Consider the following 25329-nt stretch of genomic DNA (forward strand, 5'->3'; position numbering starts at 1 on the left):
GCAAAAACAATCTCACTTATTTTCCTTTATTATACATCATTCCACGTTAAATCATCCCTATCTGGTAGGTAAATTTGTGTCATATTATATTTTCTTTTACAGCAACTTTAATTTCATATAATTTTGTAACAGCATCATTCAATACTATTTCGTGAAAACAGTTTTCTTTAAGTTAAATGAAAATAATCCTTTATTCACCATAATCACAAAAAATTATAACAAAAATTATGATCAAATGTTTGAATATCGAAAAAAAATGTGTTACAATGTCTTTAATAATTAAATAAAAAATATAATTTTATTATCTCGTGTCAAAAATGATAAAACAAATTTCAATTAAAAGAAAACAAACAAAAATGTTGTTACTGATTATTTTGAGGTTATCACAGCCACTTTAGCATCTGATAATTTGGTGAAAATCACCATTCAATATTATTTCGTAAAAAATTTTTTCTTTAGTATCTCGCTATATATATTTTACTGTTTCGTGCCAAAATGATAACAAAACTTTCAATAAAAACACAAAAAAATGGTTTTGTTATTTATTACTTTGAGGTTGTTTTCCCTCAGTTAAAGTATCACACCTGATCTTTTTCCCGTATGAAATTAAACGTAACCCAACACAATTACACACAAGTCTTGAGCAATCAAATTTGCTGAGTCTCGATTGTTTGAAATGCAGCCTCTGAAAAGTATTTTGTTTGCTAAGTTGAATACGGGTTTGCCCCCGGTATATTTCCTTATTAGCTTGTTTTCCAAATAACGAGATACACAAAAGGAACATATTTGGTCTCTTCTTCAGAGAGGAAGTTACAACATAGAGGACAGATGTTTAAAGTTTGAAACAAAACTGAAAATAAATCTAATATAAGGCCTGTTTATTATGTGCGACACACCTTTGCCGTTCACCTCTATAGCACTTTGCTATCTGGCTTAGAATTATATGATGTCCCTCCTCAGGTAAGTGGATGAAAGAACGTCGATATATCAGCATAGCCAGCAACCTGCTCTAGCACCCTCCGTTGTTTTAGTCTTTTGTTTAATTCAGTAGTAGCCTTCCTGTGGCATATGACGCACAGGGTCCTTAGGTTATCTAATCCACATTCACCGCCTCCCTCTGACACAGGTGTGATGTGGTCCGCTTCCCAGAACTAGAGTAGTCATTAAAAAAAAAAAAAAAAAATTGCGGAGGGTTTAGTCTTACTTGACACATCTAAATGAGGGCACAGCAATCGCGTGTAACAGTCGTGTATGACAGCCATGCGTGACAGCCATGCGTGACAGCCGGACGAGTTTTGTTTGGTCACTGAGGAGGGAGTGGCGAAGGGGTCGCTTTTCTTGCGCATTGACAACAAAGAGTTTTTTGGACAACTCAATCAAAACTTAGGCAATTAAGAGACTAATACCTAAAACAACAAGCGATAATCAAACATCCAGCTTACCATTCCCTCCTTTGGCTCCATTATCATTTTCTTCAAAGTTTGATTTGGCAAAGCTGAGTATGGAGTCTGAGCCAAGAATTTTGGCCGATCTCTGACAGGTAACGCGACGACATTTTGGTACAAGTTGTGGGCGTCCATTGAACACAGCTGGCAAATTCCTCTTTCTGCTTCAAACAAAGCTCTCCTTGCCGTCGTACCACTTCCACGTACCTAAATTAAAAGCAACTCTTTTAAAAATTAAACCAGCGAAAAAAATTAGACATATCATCCTTGAGATCGCTTCCTCTACCACCTGAACAATGCTGCATTTTGTTTCCTGTGATTCCACAACATGGAATAGGGAGAGGAAATATTGTAGCGAAATACTTTTCATCTTACATTTCACTTCTTCTTCCAAAACATCCTCAGTGGAGACTGTGCGAATTTCATGTGACGACAAATTTTGTCGCGGTTTGTTGTTTGTTTTCAAAGACATCTGCATGAATGTTGTACTTGAACCGTTGTTTGGATTATCAACAGGAATGTGGCGAATGACTTATCTATAAAAACCATACCGAAGGGGAAGGGAAAACTCAAGGTAGTTCTTGAGAAACAATTCACAGTGACAAAGAATTCGAAAATACTTTTCAGACATTCCCATCTGTTCCCTCATTTTCTCTTGGTTTCTAACAAATTTCGCAAACTGGCATCACCGCTTCATCGATGTTCAACTCAACTGACAAAAACTGGCGCAAATCGCGGAAACAAGTTCCTTAAAAATTAACAATCACCTGATATTCCTGTTTGCAGTCATGCGAACAGAATCTGGTATCCCAATCTGAACACCTCAGTGTCTCTACGAACTCCACTGGGCCCTTACAGGACAAACATAGTGGTATCCCATCAGCCGTCACGGCCTGGTGATACGTGTAGGTCTTATCCTCGGAGATTCTGTTTGAGGCACATACTTGTGTGCGGCTGGTAGGTACTGGGCACTCGGCCTCCTCTGCACCATCTGTTTTGTTCTTAGCGTGATCGGTTTTCTTCCTTTTGTTTTCTACAACTTGGGGTTTCTTTACCACCCGAACCTTTCCTCCGACTTCTTCTGCGGTATTGTGAACAGCCTGAATCTGCGTTTCCTGCGAGGTTGCAAGTAAAGGAAGAGAAAAGTACAAAGAAATAATCAGAGAATGGAAAAAAAAATAAAAAAACACTAAACACTTTTGTGTTGTAACTGAAACAACAGAAATCCTAATAGCATCGACAACAATGCTAAACTGTCCAACCAGTGTTTGTAAGCCCTAAGCTCGAGCAACAACTTAAGCGACACGAGATTAAGCCCCCTATTGTCAACCTACAATGTCTCGTCTATGGATTGAAATGTAACCTGTGCGATGCAGTGTATGTGGGTTATACACGTGGTCACTTACATGAGCGCGTAGAAGGGCACACTAGAAAGTCATCTTCGATTTACAAACATTATAACCTCCAACACAAAAGTGAAATGCCTGAACGCTTCATTGAGCAATTTCCCATCATCACGAAATGTAGCGGCAAATTTGATTGCCTCGTTAAAGAATGTTATACATTCGCATGCGTAAACCAACACTGAACGTGCAAACAGATTCCATCCGCGCCAAGGTGTTTGTTTAGGCCGTTTATTGTAATTTATACTTATCTCATACCTTTCCTTAGTTGCATGCTAGTTAACTAGTCTCTTGATAATGGAATCATGATGATTCCGAAACATCGGGCAGCAATAAATCTTTCCTGGTTTTTTATATGCCTTTGCTTCAGCAAATCTCTACTGATCAGAAATCAACATCAACGCCAAAATAACCGTTAACAAAATAAGGAAAAGAACTGAAAAAAATATGTCCCTTACCTTTGAAGGGTGTCGAACATAGCTGGATGTCCTGGACATACCCTAACGAAACCAAAAATAAAGTACTTTAACTGAAACGTTCTTCATTTCAATGTAAATAAATACAATTCTCATAACAGGGGAAGGATTAAGTAAAGAAATTCTTATTGAAAAGGCGGCCCTCGCTCAAGGTTTCAAAATTATCAGTAATTTCAAAGGGCGTCTGCGCACTGAATAGTAAAAAGAACAACAGTAGCACTACTATTACCACCAACAACGACAACAACATCATTGTACCCACTAAAGGCGGCCAAAAGGCGTCTTCCTTTTAAGGATACAACCGTTTACCCACCATCTCCTCCGAGTATTTTCCCGCATTGCCGGGTGTAGTTAGTGTATTTCCGATCACGAGAACGAAATAAACTAGGGAGAGAAAATTTTGTGCAAATGTTTAACGATTTCATGAAAAACAAACCCACAGTTACCTTTCTTGCACACTCGTAAGCTTCCAAAGGATCATCAAACACAAGTCCTGATTTTCGGAGTATTCGTTTCTTCCCCTCTCCCACCCTAGAAAAAAAAAAAAGATACAACGAAAAGTGTGTTGTATTTTGTGCTGACCACAAATGTAATCTTTTTCAACCTTGAATATTTTACAAACTCATAATGAGCCTGCTAGAACATTCATATCGCAATTCTCTTTGTCTAGATCAAATCACTATACTTGTATACGCACGATCCAGGTTGATTCAGTAACTATTGCAAAGCTATACTGAAGCAATCGAACTACAATTGGTGATCAATAGTCAAGCCTTACTTACCTCCTCCATTTTTCAAGGAATCTTTTAATTTGCGTTAAATTTTCTTCATGAAGAAGAATGGCGGGTAAATCTTCCATGTTGCAGTTCTTAACATCAGACATGCAAAAATTAATTCCAAGAGGAAGGCCATCCTATGCAGAAAACCAAACAGCACAATGATAAAGATGAACAAAACCTCTACTTTTGTATTCTTCAAGTTCGAGTTGTTTGTTTGTTTTTCTTTGCGCTCTTCCTACAAAACTACCACTGCTCCCGTCCTTCAGAATTTAAAGAAGCTGTTGTATCTTGCGATAATCATATTTTGAGTAACCCTTAAGCATCGAAGAAAATCTTACTAATCACACACTTATTGCCTTTTCTGGTTGGACGTAACTTTTATCTGAAGCTCTGTAGAAAAAATCATCCTGACACTGTATTAGTTACAAGGAGAGTAGGAAGAAAAAAAGAAACCGATAAATGACTAACCTGGGAGTACAAATATAACCGTTCTGTGTAACGACTTAAACAGAATTTCAACTTCATCGCTTCAGGGGGGGCGTCTTCTTCATCTTCTTTCTCCTCTTCCCCCCCTGGATCCAACTCAGGTCTTAAAGTATGATCATTTGCTAGTGGCGTGGCTTCCTTACTTTCAGGGATACCCTTAGCAGATTGAGGTTTATGAACAGTCTTGGGCCGCCGGGTATCATTTAGTTGTTTAGTATCTGCTTCAAGCTTCTTTTTAAGCTCTGTGACTGAACACAGTTCGGAGCACTTTGTAAATCCTGGCCTTGTAACTGTTGGACTACTTGACACTGTTTCACTACTAGAGGCAAATGAACTTTCTCCAAAGGAACTCTCTTCTTCCCACCAACGCTCGTCGTCTTCCCATTCTGAATTAAACAGTTCTTCTGCTGCAGCCTTCAGCTCTTCAAGTTCCTCCATGACCTTGATAATTTCCGACTTTTGGGAAGATGGCAAATGGCCACCCCTCTTCCCATAAGAGGAAACTGTCGAAGAAACTCCACTGCACTGTTCAGTCACTGAATGATCTGAAACGTCAAGTTGTTCGCAGTCCATTTCCAAATCACTATTTTCAATTTTACAGTTCCTTGATTTATGATCGTTTCTAAGTTCTAGTTCTTCTTCATCTGAGGAAAGAACACAGTTGAGTGGACGAACTACATCTACGCCTTTATCGTCGGGTGGTGTGGCAGCCATTAGCTCGTATGAAGATACAGGAGAGGACATTGCATACGAACACTTTATAGTGCTGTTACTGCACACAATTTCTGAATCATATGAAACAACACGGATGCTACTTTCTCCTTCGACCTCATCCAGCTTAAGTCGCTTTCGAGGGTTAGAGGTGACCTCTCCAGGAATCTCTTCTCTAAAGATTTCATGGCCATACTGCGTGTGACTGCTACTATCTGTTACAGGGGATGATCCCAATGGTTCTGGTGTCAAGCCTTCATCTCCCGCCAATGAAATGTCACGATCACGTTGAGCTGTTGTGTTGTTGATACATTCCTCCAAACGAGCTGAGCGTGCCTCCGTACCTGCTTCTACATCCATGTCCTGTGGATTATGGTCTTTTACATTCTTATTTCCTTTCCGTCGCCTCTTGCCACTTAGAGTCATCTCGCACGCATTGACCTCCTTTCCAGTTTCCACTGTAAGTAGATTCTTTTTTGCACTCACCCTCCGGCTTCGCCGTTTTGGAGTCAGACATACTGAACATTCAATCATTTCAAACAAGTTCAAAAAGGTGCAAGCCGAGCACGACCAAGGAGGTAAACCAGGAGCAGCAACATGACTAGAAGCACTATCGCGAACAGCTAAATTAGCACCACGGATAGAAGATTTGCTGTCAGTCCTTGAATCATTTGGCAGTGTTATCATCCACTCACTCGACAAGTTATGGACAATAGTCTTTTCAGAAGCATGTGGTTCTTCAGTCTGCCCAGTGCTGATAGGAAACGTCATTTGGGCAGAGCCAAAAGAAATCTGCGATGACTCATGTTTCACGACTCCATTGGTCCTGCCACGATCTACACTGGTAGAACTGGTATCTGTACAGTCTACTCCAGCTTCATATTGGTCCATTTTATCTGAAATACAAACGTCATCATAACCTTGTCCACCGATACTTTTGATGCATAGATCTTCATTGTCGACAGTGCTCGTGGTCTCGTCAATATTTGCACGAGGTGTGAAGCAGATGGAACACTCCAAAAGCTGCCCATCATTAATAAAAGTACATGCACCACAGGGCCAATCGGCAGGCGGTTGCTTATCCTTGTTACAAGTCTTGGCTCCTCGGTTTGCAGTCTTTTGTTTCGATTTGTTAGTGGCCTTCCGCTTTTTGGTGGGCCTCTGTGCGACCAGTAGATTGGCAACTTGAGTATTTTTAAATTCGATATCTTGGAAATCATCTGATGAATCGTCATCATAAGGCACTGCAGTGATACTGGCATTTTCATCCTCTTTAATCGGCAAACATTCCTTATTTTCATGATCTCGTGATGAATTCTCTGGGGGATTGAAAACATCGCCTCTTGCACGTCTTAGGCTCTCTTTTGAAGGTTGGTTCAGTCTAGTTCCATATCGTAGGTTGTTACTCCTCTCGCACAAAACACCTTCAATTGCAGTAGCTCCATCTTCTAAAGAAACAATGTTAAAATAGGAAGAACCGTTTTCAAGACTTTGTCTTCCTTGATCAGAGGGAGAAGGCATCTTCCTTTTCTCAGCAGAATCTATGTCAGATTTATTCCCAATTTCCTCTACATAAAGACCACAGGAATTTGTGCAAGAGTCTGTTACTTGCCTATTTTGTAACTTTCCAATTTTATCGCGCAAGCCATCAGTGTCCCCGTTGACTACATCTGACGTTCCCTTGGGTGGATCTAACATGTCAAGTTCGCCAGAATCTCTTGAAGGAGATCCTCCTTTGGAACCTTGACTTGTTACAAATGAATTTTGCGAATCATTAACTGTACGTCCTATTTTGTGTTTCATTCTTTCGGTAGTACTGTCATTGAAGCCACCTTGACGGTCCTGTAACAGTCTTGATGTCCGTTTACAGACCACTTCTACACACTCTATATCAGCTTCTTGTAAATAGGTAAAAAATTCTCGGTCTCTTGCCTTCAAACCTCCACCCAAGCAATCATACTTCTCTCTAATATTTTGTGAATCTTCTAAATTTGTAATTTCAGGTTCATCTTCATTATCAAGATAGCCTCGCAGTGTCTGTGATTCCGTCTCAGGATCATTTCCGAAAGAATTCAGAAGACTATTGCAGTTGGTTTTTTGTTGACACTGTTTTGTGTTTGTTTTGCCTTCCGCAAATGATAGCTTGCCATGTCTCCCTTTCTTGAACTTTAATGTTTTTAGCTTAAGTGGACATCCTTTTTCCTTTAATGCTTCTTTACCAGGTTTGAAGTCAGTTCTAAGATTTTCGCAGTTTTCGCGACTTTCTGCGCAAGACTTAGTGTCTTTCTTGAGAGGTTTTTCCTCGGGGATTTGCACAAAATCAGGCACTAATGAAGAATGAAAAAAATATATATATAAGGCAATCTAATCTCAGAGAACAAGCATCAATAGGAAGAGACGTCGGATGTTCCCTCACCACCACTACAACTACAACACCACATTCAGTACGAGGTAGAATATGCACCTGCCGAAATAGGAGCATCATTCTTCAAACCATCCCAAGTCGATAAACCGTCTTCTTCTTTGTCCAGCACATATATTGGATCCCCCGCTGTTTTCCTGGTCACACCCAGTTTTGCATTTTTGTCTATAGGGACCGTCGTATAGTGACTACAAGCGCTGTTTTCGAAGGAAGTTGACTTTGATGAAACTGGTGTTGCGACAAAAAAAGAACGAAGATCTCTCTGCCCTTGATCCTTTTTGCCAGCTTTTGATGTAAGCTGCAAAGATAGAACAATCTTGCTGCAAGTTCAAACAAGTGCATGCAAATATCGAAAACAGAAACACTCCAAAGAAGAAAAGAAATTGCAGATCAAATATAATATTCGCTTTTGATTACAAGACGAACAGTGCATTTGAACCATAGTCAGACTACAAATCAGAGTAACAGCACATGTTCACTCTATCATACAGTACCACAAAGGAAGACGTAATATTTTAACCGTTAGGGCGTTTAACTAAAGGAAGGACTACGACTTTTTGACACCTTTTGGTAAATTACTCCCCAATTTCGATCTCGTTCAAGGCTCTTGGCTTCATAAATTTGTAGCTTAGAGTAAGGGCTTTTTTTTGGATTTTAGGTTTCATTAAAGACAAGTTCAGCAAACCGACGAGCAAAAAGGCTAACAACAGCGGGGCTTTTTTCATGGCCAATGCCTGTCAGTCAATGTAACTAAGCCAATCACTACAGTCAATTTGAGTCTTCATCGCTGTGCTAGGCTGTACTTGTACCTGCTCAATTACGAAATCTTCCAGGTCCTCAGCACCTTCCTCTTGTTCTTGGATCCATGCAGCACATGCTGACAACTTCCGACCCAGATCTTCATCTGCATCCTCTGTCTCAAGATCTTTACATTTCCCATCCAAGGTGGTAGTAGTAACGTAGACCTGCAAAAGGAGGAAAAACACAAGTAACCGAGCTGAGTTTTATTTTGGGTTTTGCCGAATAACGTCGGTTGAAATGATGGCGGGATTTTTCTATTTTATCACCTTTTAGTGAGACAAACCTCGCAATCTTCTTTGTCCGACTGTTCGAAAGGCTGTTAGGGCTTACGTTTTGGGGGGTTTTACCTTAAGCGTAATATGAGACTGAAGAAAAAAATCGAGACAGTTAAAACTGCCTGCAAAGTTACAAATATGAATAAAAAATTGTTGGCTAAACGTCATTTACCTCAATGAACAACGCAACCCTGCAGCGAGAGTCACCTTTTTCACGCTATTAAATGGAAATTTGTCTTCTGAATGCAGCACAAAACGTACCTTGCGTCTGATAAGCGACCACAGTATCTCATCCACAGTCCCTTTGGCAATCAAGTAATGAATGTTAACCGGTAGTGTCTGCCCTATCCTGTGAGCTCTGTCCTCAGCCTGTATAATAACACCTGGAGTGTGATGAAGCTCCGCGAACACTACATGATGGGCTGCAGTGAGAGTGAGTCCCTGAGGAATAGAAATAAAAAAAGAAATTATGAAAACCACTTGATAGTGATAATGATGACAAAAAACAAACAAACAAACAAAGCAAAACAAAAAAAAACAAAAAAAAAGAAAAAAAGAATACAAATACAAAATAAATCTTAAAGGAGGCCGTTGTTCAGGGGATGGATAATGCAGGCTTCGCACCCTTTAGAACAACGTTTGACGGCACATTCAGCTCTTGCTGTGCTGTTCTCCAAAAAAATTATTTCCTATGACCTTCCATAGCTTCCATTATCCCTCACCAAATTCCGTGCCCTTCTGGGAAACCAATCGGGAAAAAATCAGATCAATTTTCATACTCACAAAAGAAGCTGCTTCGATGGACAGGGCTGCAACTCGTACTTGTGTGTCGGTTTGAAATGAATGAACTAATTCCTATAACAAACACATAGATCATTACCTTAAACAACAACAACAAAAAAGCATGAAAACAAAGACCTCACTTCTCTCGTATTGACGATTGTTTTTTCCTGAGAAGATCATTCTTTTAGTAACAGATAAACACAATTTACTGCTCAAAGTGGGAACCTCATCGAATTGCATCCTGGTTGTTAGGGTTCATAGGACAGAAGTGGACAAGCGCTAAGAGTGGGAAACACATGCATATAATGAAAAAAAAAAGTATCGATAAAACACGTTGCAAGGAGACAAAAAGTGTCTAGTTATACAGTGGCATAGCTAAGAAAATGGCTTGGCGGTTGAGGAAGCCATTCAGCAGGCTGTGACCAGTCGTTTGCAATATCTTGTCTGCGAGACTACCAACTCTACCAAGCTTTGAGTTTACAAAATCGCGATCCGAAACAGAGAGAGACACTACAAATCATTGAAGACCAGTGAACTCAAAGCAACACTTCATTTCACCTTTAATAATTCTGTAGCTTAGATGTAGTTCAGTATTTAATTTCAACTTTTTGTTTTCAAACGGCAAGGTATTTTTTTTTTTCACTTAAACTGTAAAAAAAATCAAGACTCGTCTGTCGAGCGATTACCAGCGAAAATTCAGCCGGCGACTGCCTCTTTCAATTCGCCGGCTGTCAGCGCCTAACGACAACCCTGATTACATGAAAACGTTGCATTGTATAGTCTCTTGGACTTGCTTCTTGATGCATCCTGCCCTTTAGCTATCAGACATGGACACGTGCCGAGCAATTTCAAGAGCATACTGTGTATTAACGGATATTTTACCCCTCTGATTCCGGATGGAACATCACCCGCAATGCAAATATATTTTAGTTTCAAGGCCACCAACTTTGCCTCGATCGCTTGACGTACAAGGCGATGACGGAAGAACACAATAAATTTGCCATCCATTCCCTGAGCCAAGTCTTCAATGTACTTCAGAACTGGACCAATCTTAAGGAAAGAATTAGGCGTACAAGGTATTGAGAATGAAAAAGGATGAGAGAAGCGAGAGACGCGTCTCGAGAAAAACGAGACGCGTCTCTCGAGACGGTGCTAACTTACTTTTAAGCGGCACTGTATGTCCGGTATTCAAACTGTTGTTCATTCTAATGACTTCGTTAGGTTCGTTTCATGACGTAGCGCGTCGCTGAGTCGATGGCAGAAACAAAAGCCACATCAAATTAGCACGCCTTTAACCGAGAGCATACAGACACACCTTGATTTTAAAACATATTACATGCATCGCATCTACTTCAACTACCACGAGTGATCAAGACACAATTTTTCCTTAAAATTGATCAAATAATACAATATCAAGCAGACAAGTAATGAGAATAAAGAAAAATACAGTATCATTTAGCTTATTATCAGTTGATCCAAAATTCAATTCTCCAAACTAACATCACAAGACAGGGCTGGACACTAACTTTTCAACTTACTAGCCAGGTGGCTAGTGACAACTTAGGTGTTACAACAATTTCAGTTTGTTAACTAGCCAAACTGGCTAATGAAAATCGAAAACCACCAGCCAAAACTGAATTTCTACTACTCTGTGGCTAGTCGGCTACCGTTAATGTTAAGTCCTGAAAGAATGGTATGGCAGACAGAAATGAGAATTACTGATGAGATCTTGCCAGTGAAAGAGTTAGTTAATGAGTGGGAAAAATGCGCCATAGAAGTGGAGTCCAGCCAAACTCTGGAATTTTCTTACCTTGACAAGGCCAGTGTAGTGATAAACAAGCGTTGATAGGCGTCTGATTTCTGTCAGAGGTGACTCAATTGACTGATCATCTGCAATTGACCCATTAATAATGGCAGAACATTTCCTGAAGTCTTTCATGATCTGCTTCAATTCCTAAACATTTGGTGGAACACACCCATACATAGACTGTATTTATTTAGAATATATATTTCAACTGGACAACAACAGGACAAGAGCACAGGAATGTTTGGTCAACCATTCTGGCTGTCAATCAGGGGTTTTATCAATGTTTTCAGCAGGAGGGAAACTAGTTTTCACAGGCAGGCAAAAATTTTTGTGTGGAACTTTTTTATAAGAATATGAATGTTTCTATAGATGGTCAAACCAAGTCCTCACAACCAAGCAATTTGTCCAGTGCCCAGGCCCTTAATGAAACCCCTGTCAATCCAAACACATTAAATTCTGTATGGAACATGCAAAGGAGGCAAGAAGTTGATCAGCAAAAATTACCATGATTTCTACATTCAGTGTATTGTTGAGTTAATAGATGAATTGAGAAATTAGAAAATTGTCATCAGCTTTGTGCACAGTATGGCATTAACTACAAGGAATTGCAAGGCACTTAAAAAGGATAACCTCTGCAATAATTAAAATTTCCAGAATGGAAATATTTATCAATACCATACATGCATTCATTTCATCAGGAGAATGTGTAGTGTATGCCAGGATATATGAAAGACTATTATAGGATAGGAAGAAGAAGAAGAGAGTATATGGAGTCAGAGAGTTAAGGACCGCGGTGTAATCTGGTTTAATCCGTTGTTTAGATACGCCTATTAATCTCTACAGAATGCAAGGAAAGTTTATAATAATGATAATAGGATGACAGATTAATCAGTCCCGTAAGTTAACAGTGGCACATTCATAGCTGTTGCCTGTAATCTGACTCACTGTGTTGTATTTACTGTTGGACTCTGAGATGTCAAAAATCACTTTTTGTCTTCTCTTTGGTGGTAACTGAGTCAGCACCTATATTGAAATAAAGAGGGAAATTTTCACAGTCTCCTTAATTAAGTTACTCAGTGTATATTGAATGCTAGTATACTTCTTACATAACAGAGTGCCAGACTGAAGAAAAAGTTGGGAATATATCTTTTACATCTACTGCACCTAGACTTTGAAGTACATGTAAGTTGCAGTCACTCAAGCCACTTTTAAATCTACTTTAAAGACACATTTATTTTGGTAAGATTTTGATCTACAATTAGCCTCTTTCTGCATCATATTTCTGTAATCTAGTTTTTTTATTTTTTTAGGATATAGGATGTATTTTCATTTAATGGATTTTCATTTTTAAGCTAGTTTTATGAGTGGAAAGCACATTAATTATCAAATATCATTATCACTAATATTATAATTGATATCATTGTTATTATGGCAGTAAAAACTTCTGGATGCCCAGATATCCTAGACAATGATTGGCCAGCAAGCCGTAACCAATCAATGCAACAACCAAAGTCCTTACAATTAAAATTCCTATAATAGCAACTCCTAATAATTATGAAACCCTGGTAATAGAAGTCCTACACTTAATTTCTGTGTAGCAAAATCCTCAAACAGAATACTAAAGGTTTCATACGTCACTATCGAAATGCTTAAATGTAATAAAACATCTAATATCCCTTATTTCAATCTTAAAGCACCTCGTTATATTGAGTGAACTATGGCAATAATCCTAATCATTATTATTATCATCATCATGGCAGTATAATTATGTATACACATCTGGGTGCCGATCCTACTCACTCAGGCTAGGCATTGACCGTGGCTAGCCTAAGTCTTATTTACATTCTAAAATTACATGAAATTGCTAATCTACTATAAAAGGAGAGAGTCACATAAAATCATAATTACCATAAGTAGTAGTTGTAGTAGCAGTAGCAGTAGCAGTAGCAGTAGCAGTAGCAGTAGTAGTAGCTAGTGTAGTAGTAGTTGTATCATTCTAACATTGTTTAATTTCATGCACTACATAAAGTAAACCAACCTCTTTCTTAAGACGTCTTATCATGACATGGGTTTTCAGGAGATGATACAGCTCATCAAGGTTTGATGCACCACTGTGAAGAGAAAAGTGTCATTCAATTGTTGATTGAAAAAAATTAATTTGTTAATAGGAAGAGGTTTATAATCTAAATCAAACTGCTCATGATTTATTGCCTTGATTTGAAGCTTGTAATGATTCACTGGACTAACATAGATCAGGACAGAATTTCTCCTTACAATATCAAAAAAAAAATTATACAATATATCAAGCAGACAAGTGACGAGAATAAAGAAAAATGTCAATTAGGGGATTATTAGTTGATCCAATACCAAATTCTCTGAACTAATGTTATAAGAATTGTATGGCAAACAGTAAGGAGAATTACTATAGAGATCTCAGAAGTGAAAGGGTTAAATCAGATGGGTAAAAAGTCATTGTATAATTGACAACAATTTAGAATACTTACTGAATCAATCTAAAGTAGTGTTCATTTATGCTGCCAAGATTGCTTTCATATTCATTTCATCAACCTCAATTCACATATGATTTTCATATATTTAACTATTATTCGCCGAAGGGGAGGTGAATATCATCGAATAATCCCTGAGATGAAGTTGAGGGGATTATTCAACAATATTCACCAAACCTGAGGCAAATAATTGTTTTAGCATAATTTCAGAGCTGAACAACAGAGAAATTTCTAAAATCATAACATTTTAGTAACACATTTATTAACATTTTATAATTTTTAACATTTTATATAAACCGCGTGGAGCGGTTTATATAGTGTCATATAAGGAACCGCTCGACCAATCAGATTGCTGGAAACTCTTTGCTCAGCTCTGAAATTATACTAATCACAGTCATTGATTCATCACTTCATGAGTTTATTAGGAACCAACATAATGATCATCTCCCAGTTGGCTTAATTTTTGTTAGCTCAGTTGGTAGAGCTAACAAAAATTACACTGTGATACCAGTACTGCACTGGTATCACAGAGGTTGTGGGTTCAAATCATGTTCAGGCATGAATTTTTTATCAGGCCTTATTTTCAACACTGCTTAAGTAGTGTTCATTACTGCAAAGATCACTTTCATATTTAAATCAATCTTAATTAATGAATCAATCAAGTAATCAATGAATTTGTAAGTCACACATTAAAACATTAAAAATGCAAAATTTTACATGATGATATACAGTGCACTTAATTGGTAACATTACCTTGTGTCATAACCCCTCTTCCCTCTGAAAAATACATCCCGTGCATCACAGTATCTTTTAACAAAATGACTGAAGGAACCAAACTTGCCTGGACAAACAATGTTCAGCTGAGGAAATAGCTTAATTCATTGAAAGAAGAAAGAAAATGTCAATGCTATGTTGTCAAGTAAAAACAGCCAACCAGACAAACTGGGGCATATGTTTACAGTCATTTATGTAGCACTTCACAGGTTTATTATGAACCAATATCATGGATTCATGAATTTTCTTTCAGGCCTTTAATTTCACAACTTTCTATTAATTTTCATTATTGCAATTAAGATCACTTTGATATTCATTTCTTAATCTGCAGTTCACATATATGATTTTCATACATTCACAGTCCAACTAAAGCATCTTTCACAAACCTCCCTAGGTCTAGCTAGTGAAGGAGTTCCACTCAACAGAATGGCATGCTTGGCTTTCTTGCAGATTTGAAGCAGATGCTTTGTGCGCACTGACTGCCTGTTCTTTAAGTAATGTGATTCATCAAGTATGACAATATTCAACTTATGGTTTTCCAGAGCTTCAAGCAACAACTTAGAGGTTGCTACGCTCAGTAGACCATAACCCACAACATGAATCATGGCCTTTCCAAGGTTACTGAAAAAGAAATCAAAAAGTGCTGATTTAAGCACATGTACATTTAATTTTTAAAAGTTGTTTACTACAGGACAGACCTTCTTAGAAAGGATCTTTTTATTTAAATAGGTTTTATTCTTTCTTTTTTCTTTTTTTCGTATGTTTTCTTGGTTTATTTCAGTTAGTTAGCTGTTTATGTTTTTAAAAAAATTATTTTGGTGAAAGACTATAGGAACAAGGTCTTTCTCAGGGTTGTCAAAAGAAGGCAGACAGTAGGAAACCCACAGAAAATAAATATTTTTTAACTGATTCTAGAAGCAATGAGTGGCTACAAAAGGTACTCAAAAGTGCCCCAGAATGCGTGAAATCTTGTCTCTGAGAGTTTCAATTATTTTAATTTTTTCCCATGGGCGCATGCCTCCCAACCCACCTAGAAGGGAAATTTTCTTTCAACATGCACCTGTTTGCAAAGTAAGTGTGAGGTCCGTGACCCATGAGCACCCATGAGTGTATTTACCCATAAGCCATTGTAGTAAAAAAGAAGAAGACCAGAGAATAAAGAAAGCACATGGTTCAATAGTTTCAAAGTTTATTCGGCGACCGAGTAACAAAATTGGTGTTTCTGGCAGGGCTAATCAGCTGAAAGAAGGGAAAACGGTCGTCGTTTCATGTGGAAAAATCGAAAAGTCCAGAAACACCAATTTTGTCATTTAGTCGCCGAATAAACTTTGAAACTATTGAACCATGTGCTTTCTTTATTCTCTGGTCTTCTTCTTTTTTACTGCAAGGGCTTATGGGTAAATACACTCATGGGTGCTCATGGGTCATGGACCTCACACAAGCTTAATTCAATTAAGCTGCCTTTTCAGTTCAGATCATACATCCAAAAAATTTCTTATTACATTTTCTAATAACAACCTTGAAGTTTTTCTGCAGCAGAATTTCTCATCCTTCTATCAGTCATGAATTTTAAAGACAGATGAGTCACCTAATAAACAACATAATGCTTCTGGGACATTTCTTGCCTCACATAACATTCATTACAAACCTGATATCGCAGCCTGATCTTATGAGATTCAAATCATGTGGTTCAAACTCAGGCAGCCATTTCTCAATCTCATCAATCCAGGAGAACTTGACAGAGGATGGCACCACAATCAACAGTGGCCAGGCATCTTTGTAATAATATGCGATACTGATTGCTTGAAGGGTTTTCCCGAGTCCCATCTGCACAAATTTATATTATGACATAATCACAGTTATGGATTTAAATCAGCTGTCCTTTCATTTCCAAGATATCCCTAATAATTCTTCTTACTGTCTGCCATACAGTTGTTGTGATGTTAGGTTGGAGAATTTGGCACTGGATTAACTACTTATCCCTTTTTTTTTTTTTTTTTTCTCAACACTTTTCTGCTTGACATTGTATGGCTAACGTAGGGAGAAATTCTGCCTTAGTCACTAACAGGAGTTAGAAGGCTAACTATATTTTAGCAAAGACAATTTAGTGTTTGATTCCAACTATAAATTATGTCCCCTTGGCAAATTTCTTGATTGTCAAATCTATCTGTTTGACAAAGAATTGAAGTTGTAGAGAGTATCTAACTCTTGATCAGTCGATGAATCGAAATTGTAAGAAGCCTTTTGCATACCCTCGCCTAATTATTTACAAGGTAATTGATTCATTTGTATGGAACAAGGGATCAATTTAATTCATCATTTGAAGCAAAAGTACTCGAACATACCTCGTCTCCAATCAGACATCTGTAATGTGAATAGCCACGGAAAAATAAACACAAATCAAAATGAGTTTCGGTGTAAGCTAACAAGCACATTTATATAAAATATATTCGTAATTTAAATCAGTTTAAATTAGGACGCATAATTTCATGCGGGACAGTTCAGTACAAGCAATAACATTGAATCATTTTAAGATATGCATTGGGTTTTCATAAACTTCATTGGTTGTTTTACCTTCCTTGTTTTCTTATTCCAAATCGAACACCCTCTTTTTGAAAATCAAGCAAAGCTCTTCGCAGAGGACGAGGCAAAAACTTCAAGCTTATCGAATTGGTCGCCATTTAATTATTCCCGCCATAAGAAGATGAAGTGTTGCGTGACATTGTGTTGGTGAAGGTGTTACGTATCGTTTGTGGGAGCTTGGAGCCGAGTAGAGCGCATAGACTTGTCACGCGCAGTACGGAAGTAATAATTTAACAACAAGGAAAGATCCTACGTGATCTTGAGGCGAACTATACGGTCGCTTTTGAGTGAAACGACATCAGAGCCAACAATTTGCTGATTAGTGGTAAGCTGTGAAGTCCGCTGTGGCGAAATGAGGCGAAGTATCGCAACGCAGCAATAAGTTTTGACGGTCAATGTCATCAAACGGACTTGAGACTGATCAATTTCGGTTTCAAGCAACAAAAGGAACACAGCAAGAGTTGACGAGGTATACATCAATTATATAGAAACGTTAAGGTAGGGTCTGCAAAAAATCTTTAAAAATATATTGTTCGGAGCTTGGCTTTTCGAGGTAGAAACCTCAACTGATGCATAGAACAAATTGTCGTTTGCAAGCAGCTTGAATGCCTTCCGAAAGTATTTGTTAAACTTCAAATTTGTTGACAGAGATCAAGGGAGCGAAAGAGATGAAATGAATATGAGCCGTTTTCAAATTCTGAATTGTGTCAAGTTCTGTTAAGCACCGTAATCACTCAGCAAAAAGTCGATCGCGGAGACAAGTGTATAGCGACAGTTCATTGTTCAGAACGTGACGTACGTTATACAAGGGGTGTGGACAAAACCTGGCCTAGGCCATGGCCTACCCTGTGGCGTCCCCTGTGGCCTACCCTATGGCCTACCCTATGGCCTACCCTGTGGCCCACCCTGTGGCCTACCCTATGGCCTACCGGTGGTCAGATTTTTAAAAGGATAGCATTGCTGGAAACCTTTCAACGTTTTCCTGAGTACTGTCTTACCAACGACTTTCTTCTGCTGTTCTGGCGGCCACATTCCGATCAAAATTTCTTAACTTTCTGATAGAATAAGGAAATCGAGGAACAGAAGCCGGTTAAACGCAACTTTTGGGCAAACATCATCATATCAGCTCTCCCTCAGCTTTTGTAATCAACGTCAGCTTTTGTAATCATTACGGTGGCCAATTTACCATTTCAACTTTTGTTGATATATCCAAATTATTTCGTTACTCCCACCGACGCAGCCCCAAACAGTTTCTTTCGAAACTATCAGCCTTTAAATTAATGCAATACTGCCCTTTCTTTGGAAAAGCAAGTAAAGTTTGCGAAATGTTTACAACGGCGATGCGTGCGTTTCCCGGGGAGCTCGTTGCAAATGCAATACTCTACAGCACTGGAGGGCACTTAAAAAACTGGCCTGGCACGTAATGTTTGCGTTTCCTTACCTGGATGTGTATGCTCTCCAATATAACGACGTTCATTACATTTTTACACAGCACTCCATTATATGTTACCAACTGACAGCCTGTATCATAAAGCCGCCATTTTGTATATCCTCTGCGACCATGCAATATTGGCCCCTCCTCTCCCCTTCCCCATAACCTACCGTTATGGTTGAGTGCTGTGATATTTGCAGTGTTTCGTTCCCTCAGACGTTGAAAATCGTGTTAGTGACCTCTTAGTACACCCTTTTCAGAGACAGATAATTGTACACCAGCGTTTTCGTTCGACTCTTACTGATTTTATTTTTATGTTCTTAAAAATCTGACCACCGGTAGGCCATAGGGTAGGCCATAGGGTAGGCCATAGGGTAGACCACAGGGTAGGCCACAGGGTAGGCCATAGGGTAGGCCACAGGGTAGGCCATAGGGTAGGCCACAGGGTAGGCCACAGGGTAGGCCGCAGGGTAGGCCACAGGGTAGGCCATGGCCTAGGCCAGGTTTTGTCCACACCCTATAGAAGTAGTTTTCTTGTAGCAGAATTTTACTAAAGGGACATGTGGCACTGATTCAAGGTTTTCTTTACAAACTGAGATACTTATTTCTGACTTTTATGGATTCTCCGTTGAAAAAGTCCTCCAACTGTTTCACCATTGGAAGAGAAGGGCTGGAAGATGGAAAACGAATATCGAGTAAACGGAAGGAAATTAGAAAAGAAAATGATTCGTTTTTCTACCTTTCTCACCCTTTTTTTCTCAGTGACCTGACACAACCTTAGGTTTTGTGTGGTAAAAACGTGCTATTGGAATGCTTTTTACTTTCGTCGTTTTCTTACTGTTTTTTCTTTTTTTTCACTTTATCACATGACTATTGCACAGTGAAACCGAATTCTAGTCTGCTGTTATTTTTTACTGTTGTTGTTTTATCAGTTTTACTTTAGCGCTGTTATTGTTTTATCAGTTTTACTTTAGCGTCTTTCTTTAACTAGATACCAGGTTATTCCTCGTGCAATGTTATATGAATTCACCTGAGATTTGAATTTTTTAACAATACATCGCAATTGCAAACAACTGAAGAGGTCGGTAGACGAAACTAGTTTAGTAGTAAGCGTATGTTTATGTGCGTGGAAAGTAAATGTTTATGAGGTTTTCCTTTTCAATATAATGTTTAGAATGATTGTATCTTGTATTTTTGACAACTTCTTTCTTTCGAACAACAACAAACATATGAAACATATGAGTGATGATTCTTGAATATATGAGTGATGATTCGAACAACAACAACTTTCTTTCGAACAACAACAAACATATGAAACATATGAGTGATGATTCTTGAACATATGAGTGATGATTCGTGAAGATGATTCTTTCTTTCGGTTTTTAAATTGCGAGGGAATTATCAGGCTGAATTAAAGGTTTGAATTTTAAAATTACAAGATCAAGAGGTAAAGCTATCGATTCAAATTTATTTTAGATCTGACGATTCAGTGTAGAATGGCTTCAAAAATACCTTGTGAAGACTCCGTAACCATGGCTTGCCCAAATCAGCTTGACCTTTTCTTAACGGGGCTCGCTGACACAAAAGCAAACTTTCCAGACGGTGAAAACTCTGAAATTATCCGAGAAGAGCTGAACCAAATCATACAAGGTACGTTACTGGACCTTTCTGGTAAGTACCGTTTGTTTCACAAAGCTGTTGTCCAACAGGGGGGGAGTATGGTGGAAGGTACTAAGATTGGACAAGCGGATGAATTTGACTACGTTTTTATTTTAACTGAATTGCAAGAACAATTGGTGTGGAAAGATGGTAAACCTTTTTGTGCAGATAATTATGACATGAACATTCAGTCGACTAAGCTTGTTTTGAACATGAAGGAGCTCTGTTTCATGGAAGACATTCTTTGCCCTGATTGGTGCGATCAAGAGGAAAACGAACAAAGGAGGAGTAATCAACTAATTTTTAAAGATGGCAAGAGTCCTTGGAGAGATGAAATCTCCGCCATGGTGTCTGAAGCGATTCATCGATCATTGCAGTCACAGGTTAAGAAATTCACCATGTGGCAACATGTGGCCCGATTGAAATACCCCTCAGGTAGAACATACCTCCAAATCCTTAAGTTTACTGATGCTGAGGGTTCAGAAAGGTTTGTGTCAGTGGACATTTGCTTTGCCATCCAGATTCCCCATAGTGCACCCAACTCTGAACCTCTGCAACTTCTCTTCGATTTCTGGTCGATCAATACGATCTCGTGCTCACGAAGATCAGAGTCCACATGGGAGTTATCGAAGCTTAGCTCTCTCCCGCTCGACTCGGTCGAAAAACGTTGCTATCGTGTTTTGAAGTATCTTATTCAAACTTTCCTTGAGTCTCAACTGGACCTGTACACGATGGAATACAAAGCAGTCATTGGAACCTACACGCTAAAGACCTTGTTCTTGAACGTTCTGATGGAAAGCGAGGAGAAATGGGAGCTTCACCAACTTGGCCAAAAGACCCTAGAGATCCTTGAATTGATCAGGAAGGATTTGGAAACTTTGAAAAGTGAAAAAACCAGCTCTGACCTACCGATGCAACATCCTCTACTGGTTTCTATGGAATACTCTCTGCACCCCCAATCTGCTGAGCCAGCCCTGTTCCAGAGATCTAATTTGTTGAACCCACGTAAATCTTTCAGTAAACCAGTTTTTAAGCAACCGGAGGCCATCGAGGATCAGGTTTTTACCCTTATTGAACTTCTTCTCATGGTAAGAGACACCGATGAGGGAAGAGAGCACATTTTGTCCCAAATCGAGGCAATCGAGCGTCTTAAAATACCCTTAAAGGATGGAACGTACCAAGTCCCCGTGATGGAGAAACTGGTAGAGAAAGATTCTAAACGTGGCGTTTATAACAATTTTTTGTTGATTTGGCATATCATGGAAAGAGAGGATTTCAAGAATTTCATGCGAAGGAGTAAATTTGGCATTTCAGTTCAGCCTAAAGGAAAAAAGGATGACTGTATAGTGTTTCCGAAGACGTTCTCCATCCTGAAGTATCTAAACTGCTCCCTTTTTAAGAAAGACTCGGAATCGGGGGAAAACAACAGTACTGAAATAGTGGAGATGGATGTGTTTGACCATGATGGCGAATGGAATCAAGTGGTTTGCTGGAATGTCAATGAGTCTGTAGACTTATGCTCAATTATATCAGGAGAGTTCTGCTCGTTTTGTGCGACACGCAAAAAGTAAAATTTTTTGTTCGATTTATTTTTGTTCGACTTCATGTATGAGTGCCCTCCAATTCATCTTAAGCTGTTGATTGACATGCTTTCCCATTTGTTTCATTGTTGTCTTTTTATTTTTTTGCATTATAACTATTATTTTTTTTATATTGCCGTTAATTTGCTCTTCCATCCACTGCATCGAAAAGAGATACCGTGATTATACCAGTTCGCAATTCGTTCATTCGGCCGCTGGTCGGCCTAAACAGTGTGGCGTCCATATCGTCATAAAAGAACAAATCGCCAGTGCTTTAGCGTGGTCTGTACTTATATCATATCATATATGGTCTGTACTCATATTTTTCATCAAAGTGATCAGAAAGTTGTGGTCTGCAACATTTCGATGACTGATGACGAATGTCGTTGTCGATAAGTGAACAGACCAACGCTAAAAACCACAATTAGTTATAATTTGTTAAATAGACACGAAACATTTTGATTGCAACTATGTATTACCTCGACATGCTTTTCATGAAATAACGAGAAGTGTAATATATTCGAAAGTGTAACATTAAATAAACTACCACTAAACACAGTAACAGTGATGGTTAGTCGTTCTCAGTTATTGCTCGCTCGAGCTCACCACGAAGTTTTCCTTATATGGTAAAAAGGGCACAGGTAGACCAACATATAACAAGAAGTAACTTAATTCTCGATTTTATTGTCGCCTTCCGACGTTAAAATACAACGTGTAGTGAGCATCAAATCATATTGTTGTCATTCAAGTGAAGCTGTTAGAATAAACTCAGCAAAATGTTTTGATATAATTTCTTGTATGTATCATTAACACGTTTATCTCGTAGCTACGATGAGTATGAACAATTTAGCTCTGAAGTACATGTATTAACAAAGAATTCTACTGTTGACCAAGTCTGTAATATGTAATACGAATAACGAACGCATTTTAGATAAACCTAGTAAATGCGATTGATTTCAAATTACAGTTTTGGTTTACTTCTTAGAGTAATTATTCGAAACTTGTATTTCATAGTGTCTAAAGTTCAATTTAAGGCTGTTAGAACATGTTGCTAGCGAGGCATTGATGAATGATATCAACAGAATTTAATGCGATCCATATTCTCTGTAACGTCCAAAGAGTCCCCGCAAAATATCGGGAGTCTGATTATTTCGGGCAAAGTCAATCAGCCGAAGGACTTATGTTAATTATTTGGCGACCGAGTGTTACTGGACATGAATGAGATGAACGGATGTATGTATGTTGTTACGTAGGCAAATGTAAAAGATCTGCGCACAAAAGAACAGTACAACTGTTAGTATTTGGAGCCACGAAATTACGTGGTTTGTGACGATTATAATTCTGTCTATAATCTTAAATTAAAAGCTCAGAATTTTGCCGAACTCTGCGCGCCGCACTTGAGATCTTTGAGCGACTTATCGAAGTGTCGAAAAGCATTTAAATTCTATTTTAAAAGTTTCCATACATGTACTCAACACAGGTGAAAGTTTAGAACACAAAAGCCTCTTTTGCAGGGATCCGGTTTTGCACGAAACAGAATTTGAATAAAACAGAAGTTGCCTTCCCTTAGAAACATGAATATTAGGGGTCTTCTGTGGGTGGATTATATCCTTCGGTGAGGTTTTTGGCGTCCTTTCACTTGCTGTACCCGGTCAGGAATTGGAGGAAGATTTACTTGGTATTTTTGAGAGAGCTGACCAGCACATGAATTCTGAAAAGGGTTTTTTCCAGGTAATACCATCAATGAAACTTATTTCCCACAAACATGTTTTTATTTGCGTTTCGTAATGACATTTGACTCCGAAATAATTTTGGCAATTTAAACAGAAGTACACAACCTTCTCCTGGTCTTTTTGCAAGCCGAAACTTTGAATTTTTGACGAAAATCAATAATAGCAAAAAAACAAGCAAGTTTATAAAGGTTTATTTTTGTCTATGTCTTCGCTTTTCAACGAAAACCGCAGACATGCAACGACAGTGTTTCTCTATTTATTTATTTATGTAGTTATTTATTTATTTTTGGGTGTTACCTTCCTCGAATGCTTGTCCTAAAATGTAATTCTGTGTAGATCTAATCATTTTAAATTCTAGTTGCCGTTATAGAGACAAACATTTATTTTTATTTAATTTTTTTTGCTTCCTTGATGCAGTATTCAATATCCAAAACATCACTTCAAGGGCCTTCAGTTACGTAACAACTGGCATTTCTCACAAACAAACGAAGCATTGCTTAGAAGGTCTCTTGGACCCAAAGAACTTGTGGTTTCTTGTAACAGAACAAACATACTTTGAGAAACGATTTCAATGCGTGATTTAAACGCTACTCCTATCAAAATGTCGGTTCCGAACTTCAGCAAGCCACTCTGTACCTGGCCTTTGCATCCGGGTTCAACATCATGCTCTGAGCCGAGTTTCCTATACTGGCCACTCCTGATGCTGGTTGTGATTCTAACCTGTGGTCTTTCTGTGGTGTCTGTCATGGGTAACGCTCTCTGGATCGCAGCGTACGCCAAGACACCAGCTCTTCAAACTCCTCTGAACATGTGCTTGCTAAGCTTGGCATCAGTGGGCCTGTTTAATGGTGTCGTAATGCAGCCGCTGATCATATCAGACGCTATATTCTTCCTGGTATGTCCTTCGATAACTTGTTCACTGGAACATATCGTCACTGGTATAGTGACCTTAGTAGCCGATAGCACTTTACAGAACATCGCTGTTATCTCTATCGATCGCTACATAGCGATTCTTAAGGGTGCGCGGTATTTGCAATTGGTGACCAAAAAGCGTATCGTCATTGCTTTTGGTACATACGCGCTATTTCGCGTGTTTTTAAGCGTATGTGTTTTCACAGGAATGATTGATTATCTGGCGCTGGTAATCGTGTCAGTAGTTTTCAGCAGTGTAATTGTACTTTTCACTTGTGTAAGGATTATTTTTCGTATTCGTCGTCTTAGAAGTGTCGTTGTCGGACCAAATCCAAATCCGGAAGAAGAAAGAAGACGAGTTCATGAGAGAAAAATTACAAAAACATTCGGCGTATTAGTAGCAATGTTTATCTTATGTTTTGCTCCAGCCATGGGCTACTACTTCGTCTTAGAATCGATTGTTGTCGACCCAGTACTTCGTGCCATAGTTTGGCGTTTCATTGAGGTAATAATGATGTTGAACGCAGTTTTGAACTTTGCTGTTTATTTTTGGCGGCACGGAGAGAAGCGAGTCGCCGTTCGGAAAGTCATCAGCGACGCTTACGCTGCAATTAAGGGTTGTAATTGTCATTAGACAACAGGACGACAGAGAAACCGATAAAAATGTTTATTTAGCAATAAATTTAATACTAGCCATCGGCAAGAATGTATCGTCTGTTCGCATAGTACGAACCACCTTTGATTCAAGCCCGTTTGCGTAG

The 25329-nt window shown here is 38.7% G+C and overlaps 3 protein-coding genes across 4 annotated transcripts; 2 read left to right on the plus strand and 1 right to left on the minus strand.

Annotated features, from left to right (window-relative positions):
• Positions 1–12: 12 nt before the first annotated feature.
• Positions 13–17441, minus strand: LOC111342423 (uncharacterized). Its single transcript, XM_022949499.2, has 20 exons — positions 17244–17441; positions 17015–17033; positions 16318–16496; positions 15056–15290; positions 14649–14767; positions 13427–13499; positions 12334–12411; positions 11392–11535; positions 10464–10631; positions 9582–9653; positions 9060–9239; positions 8532–8687; positions 7765–8020; positions 4572–7627; positions 4107–4237; positions 3771–3855; positions 3307–3348; positions 2213–2560; positions 1443–1652; positions 13–1151 (listed from the first exon to the last, which is right to left on the minus strand). Exons 1-20 carry the CDS (start codon positions 17348–17350, stop codon positions 957–959), a joined length of 5853 nt encoding a protein of 1950 aa, XP_022805234.1. The 5' UTR covers positions 17351–17441; the 3' UTR covers positions 13–956.
• Positions 17442–17462: 21 nt separating this feature from the next.
• LOC111342445 (uncharacterized) lies at positions 17463–22884 on the plus strand. 2 transcript variants are annotated; one of them, XM_022949524.2, is made up of 2 exons: positions 17463–17750; positions 20161–22884. In XM_022949524.2, exon 2 carries the CDS (start codon positions 20181–20183, stop codon positions 21912–21914), a length of 1734 nt encoding a protein of 577 aa, XP_022805259.2. In that variant the 5' UTR covers positions 17463–17750; positions 20161–20180; the 3' UTR covers positions 21915–22884. The 2 variants fall into 2 exon arrangements, with proteins under 2 accessions (XP_022805259.2, XP_022805260.2); XM_022949525.2 differs by having other exon boundaries at positions 17463–17721.
• LOC111342429 (uncharacterized) lies at positions 20200–25266 on the plus strand. Its single transcript, XM_022949504.2, has 2 exons — positions 20200–20334; positions 24074–25266. The coding sequence occupies exon 2, from the start codon at positions 24228–24230 to the stop codon at positions 25200–25202; it is 975 nt and encodes a 324-aa protein (XP_022805239.2). The 5' UTR covers positions 20200–20334; positions 24074–24227; the 3' UTR covers positions 25203–25266.
• Positions 25267–25329: the final 63 nt, after the last annotated feature.

Source organism: Stylophora pistillata, chromosome 2 (assembly GCF_964205215.1).
Source record: "Stylophora pistillata chromosome 2, jaStyPist1.2, whole genome shotgun sequence".
Taxonomy (NCBI): domain Eukaryota; kingdom Metazoa; phylum Cnidaria; class Anthozoa; order Scleractinia; family Pocilloporidae; genus Stylophora; species Stylophora pistillata.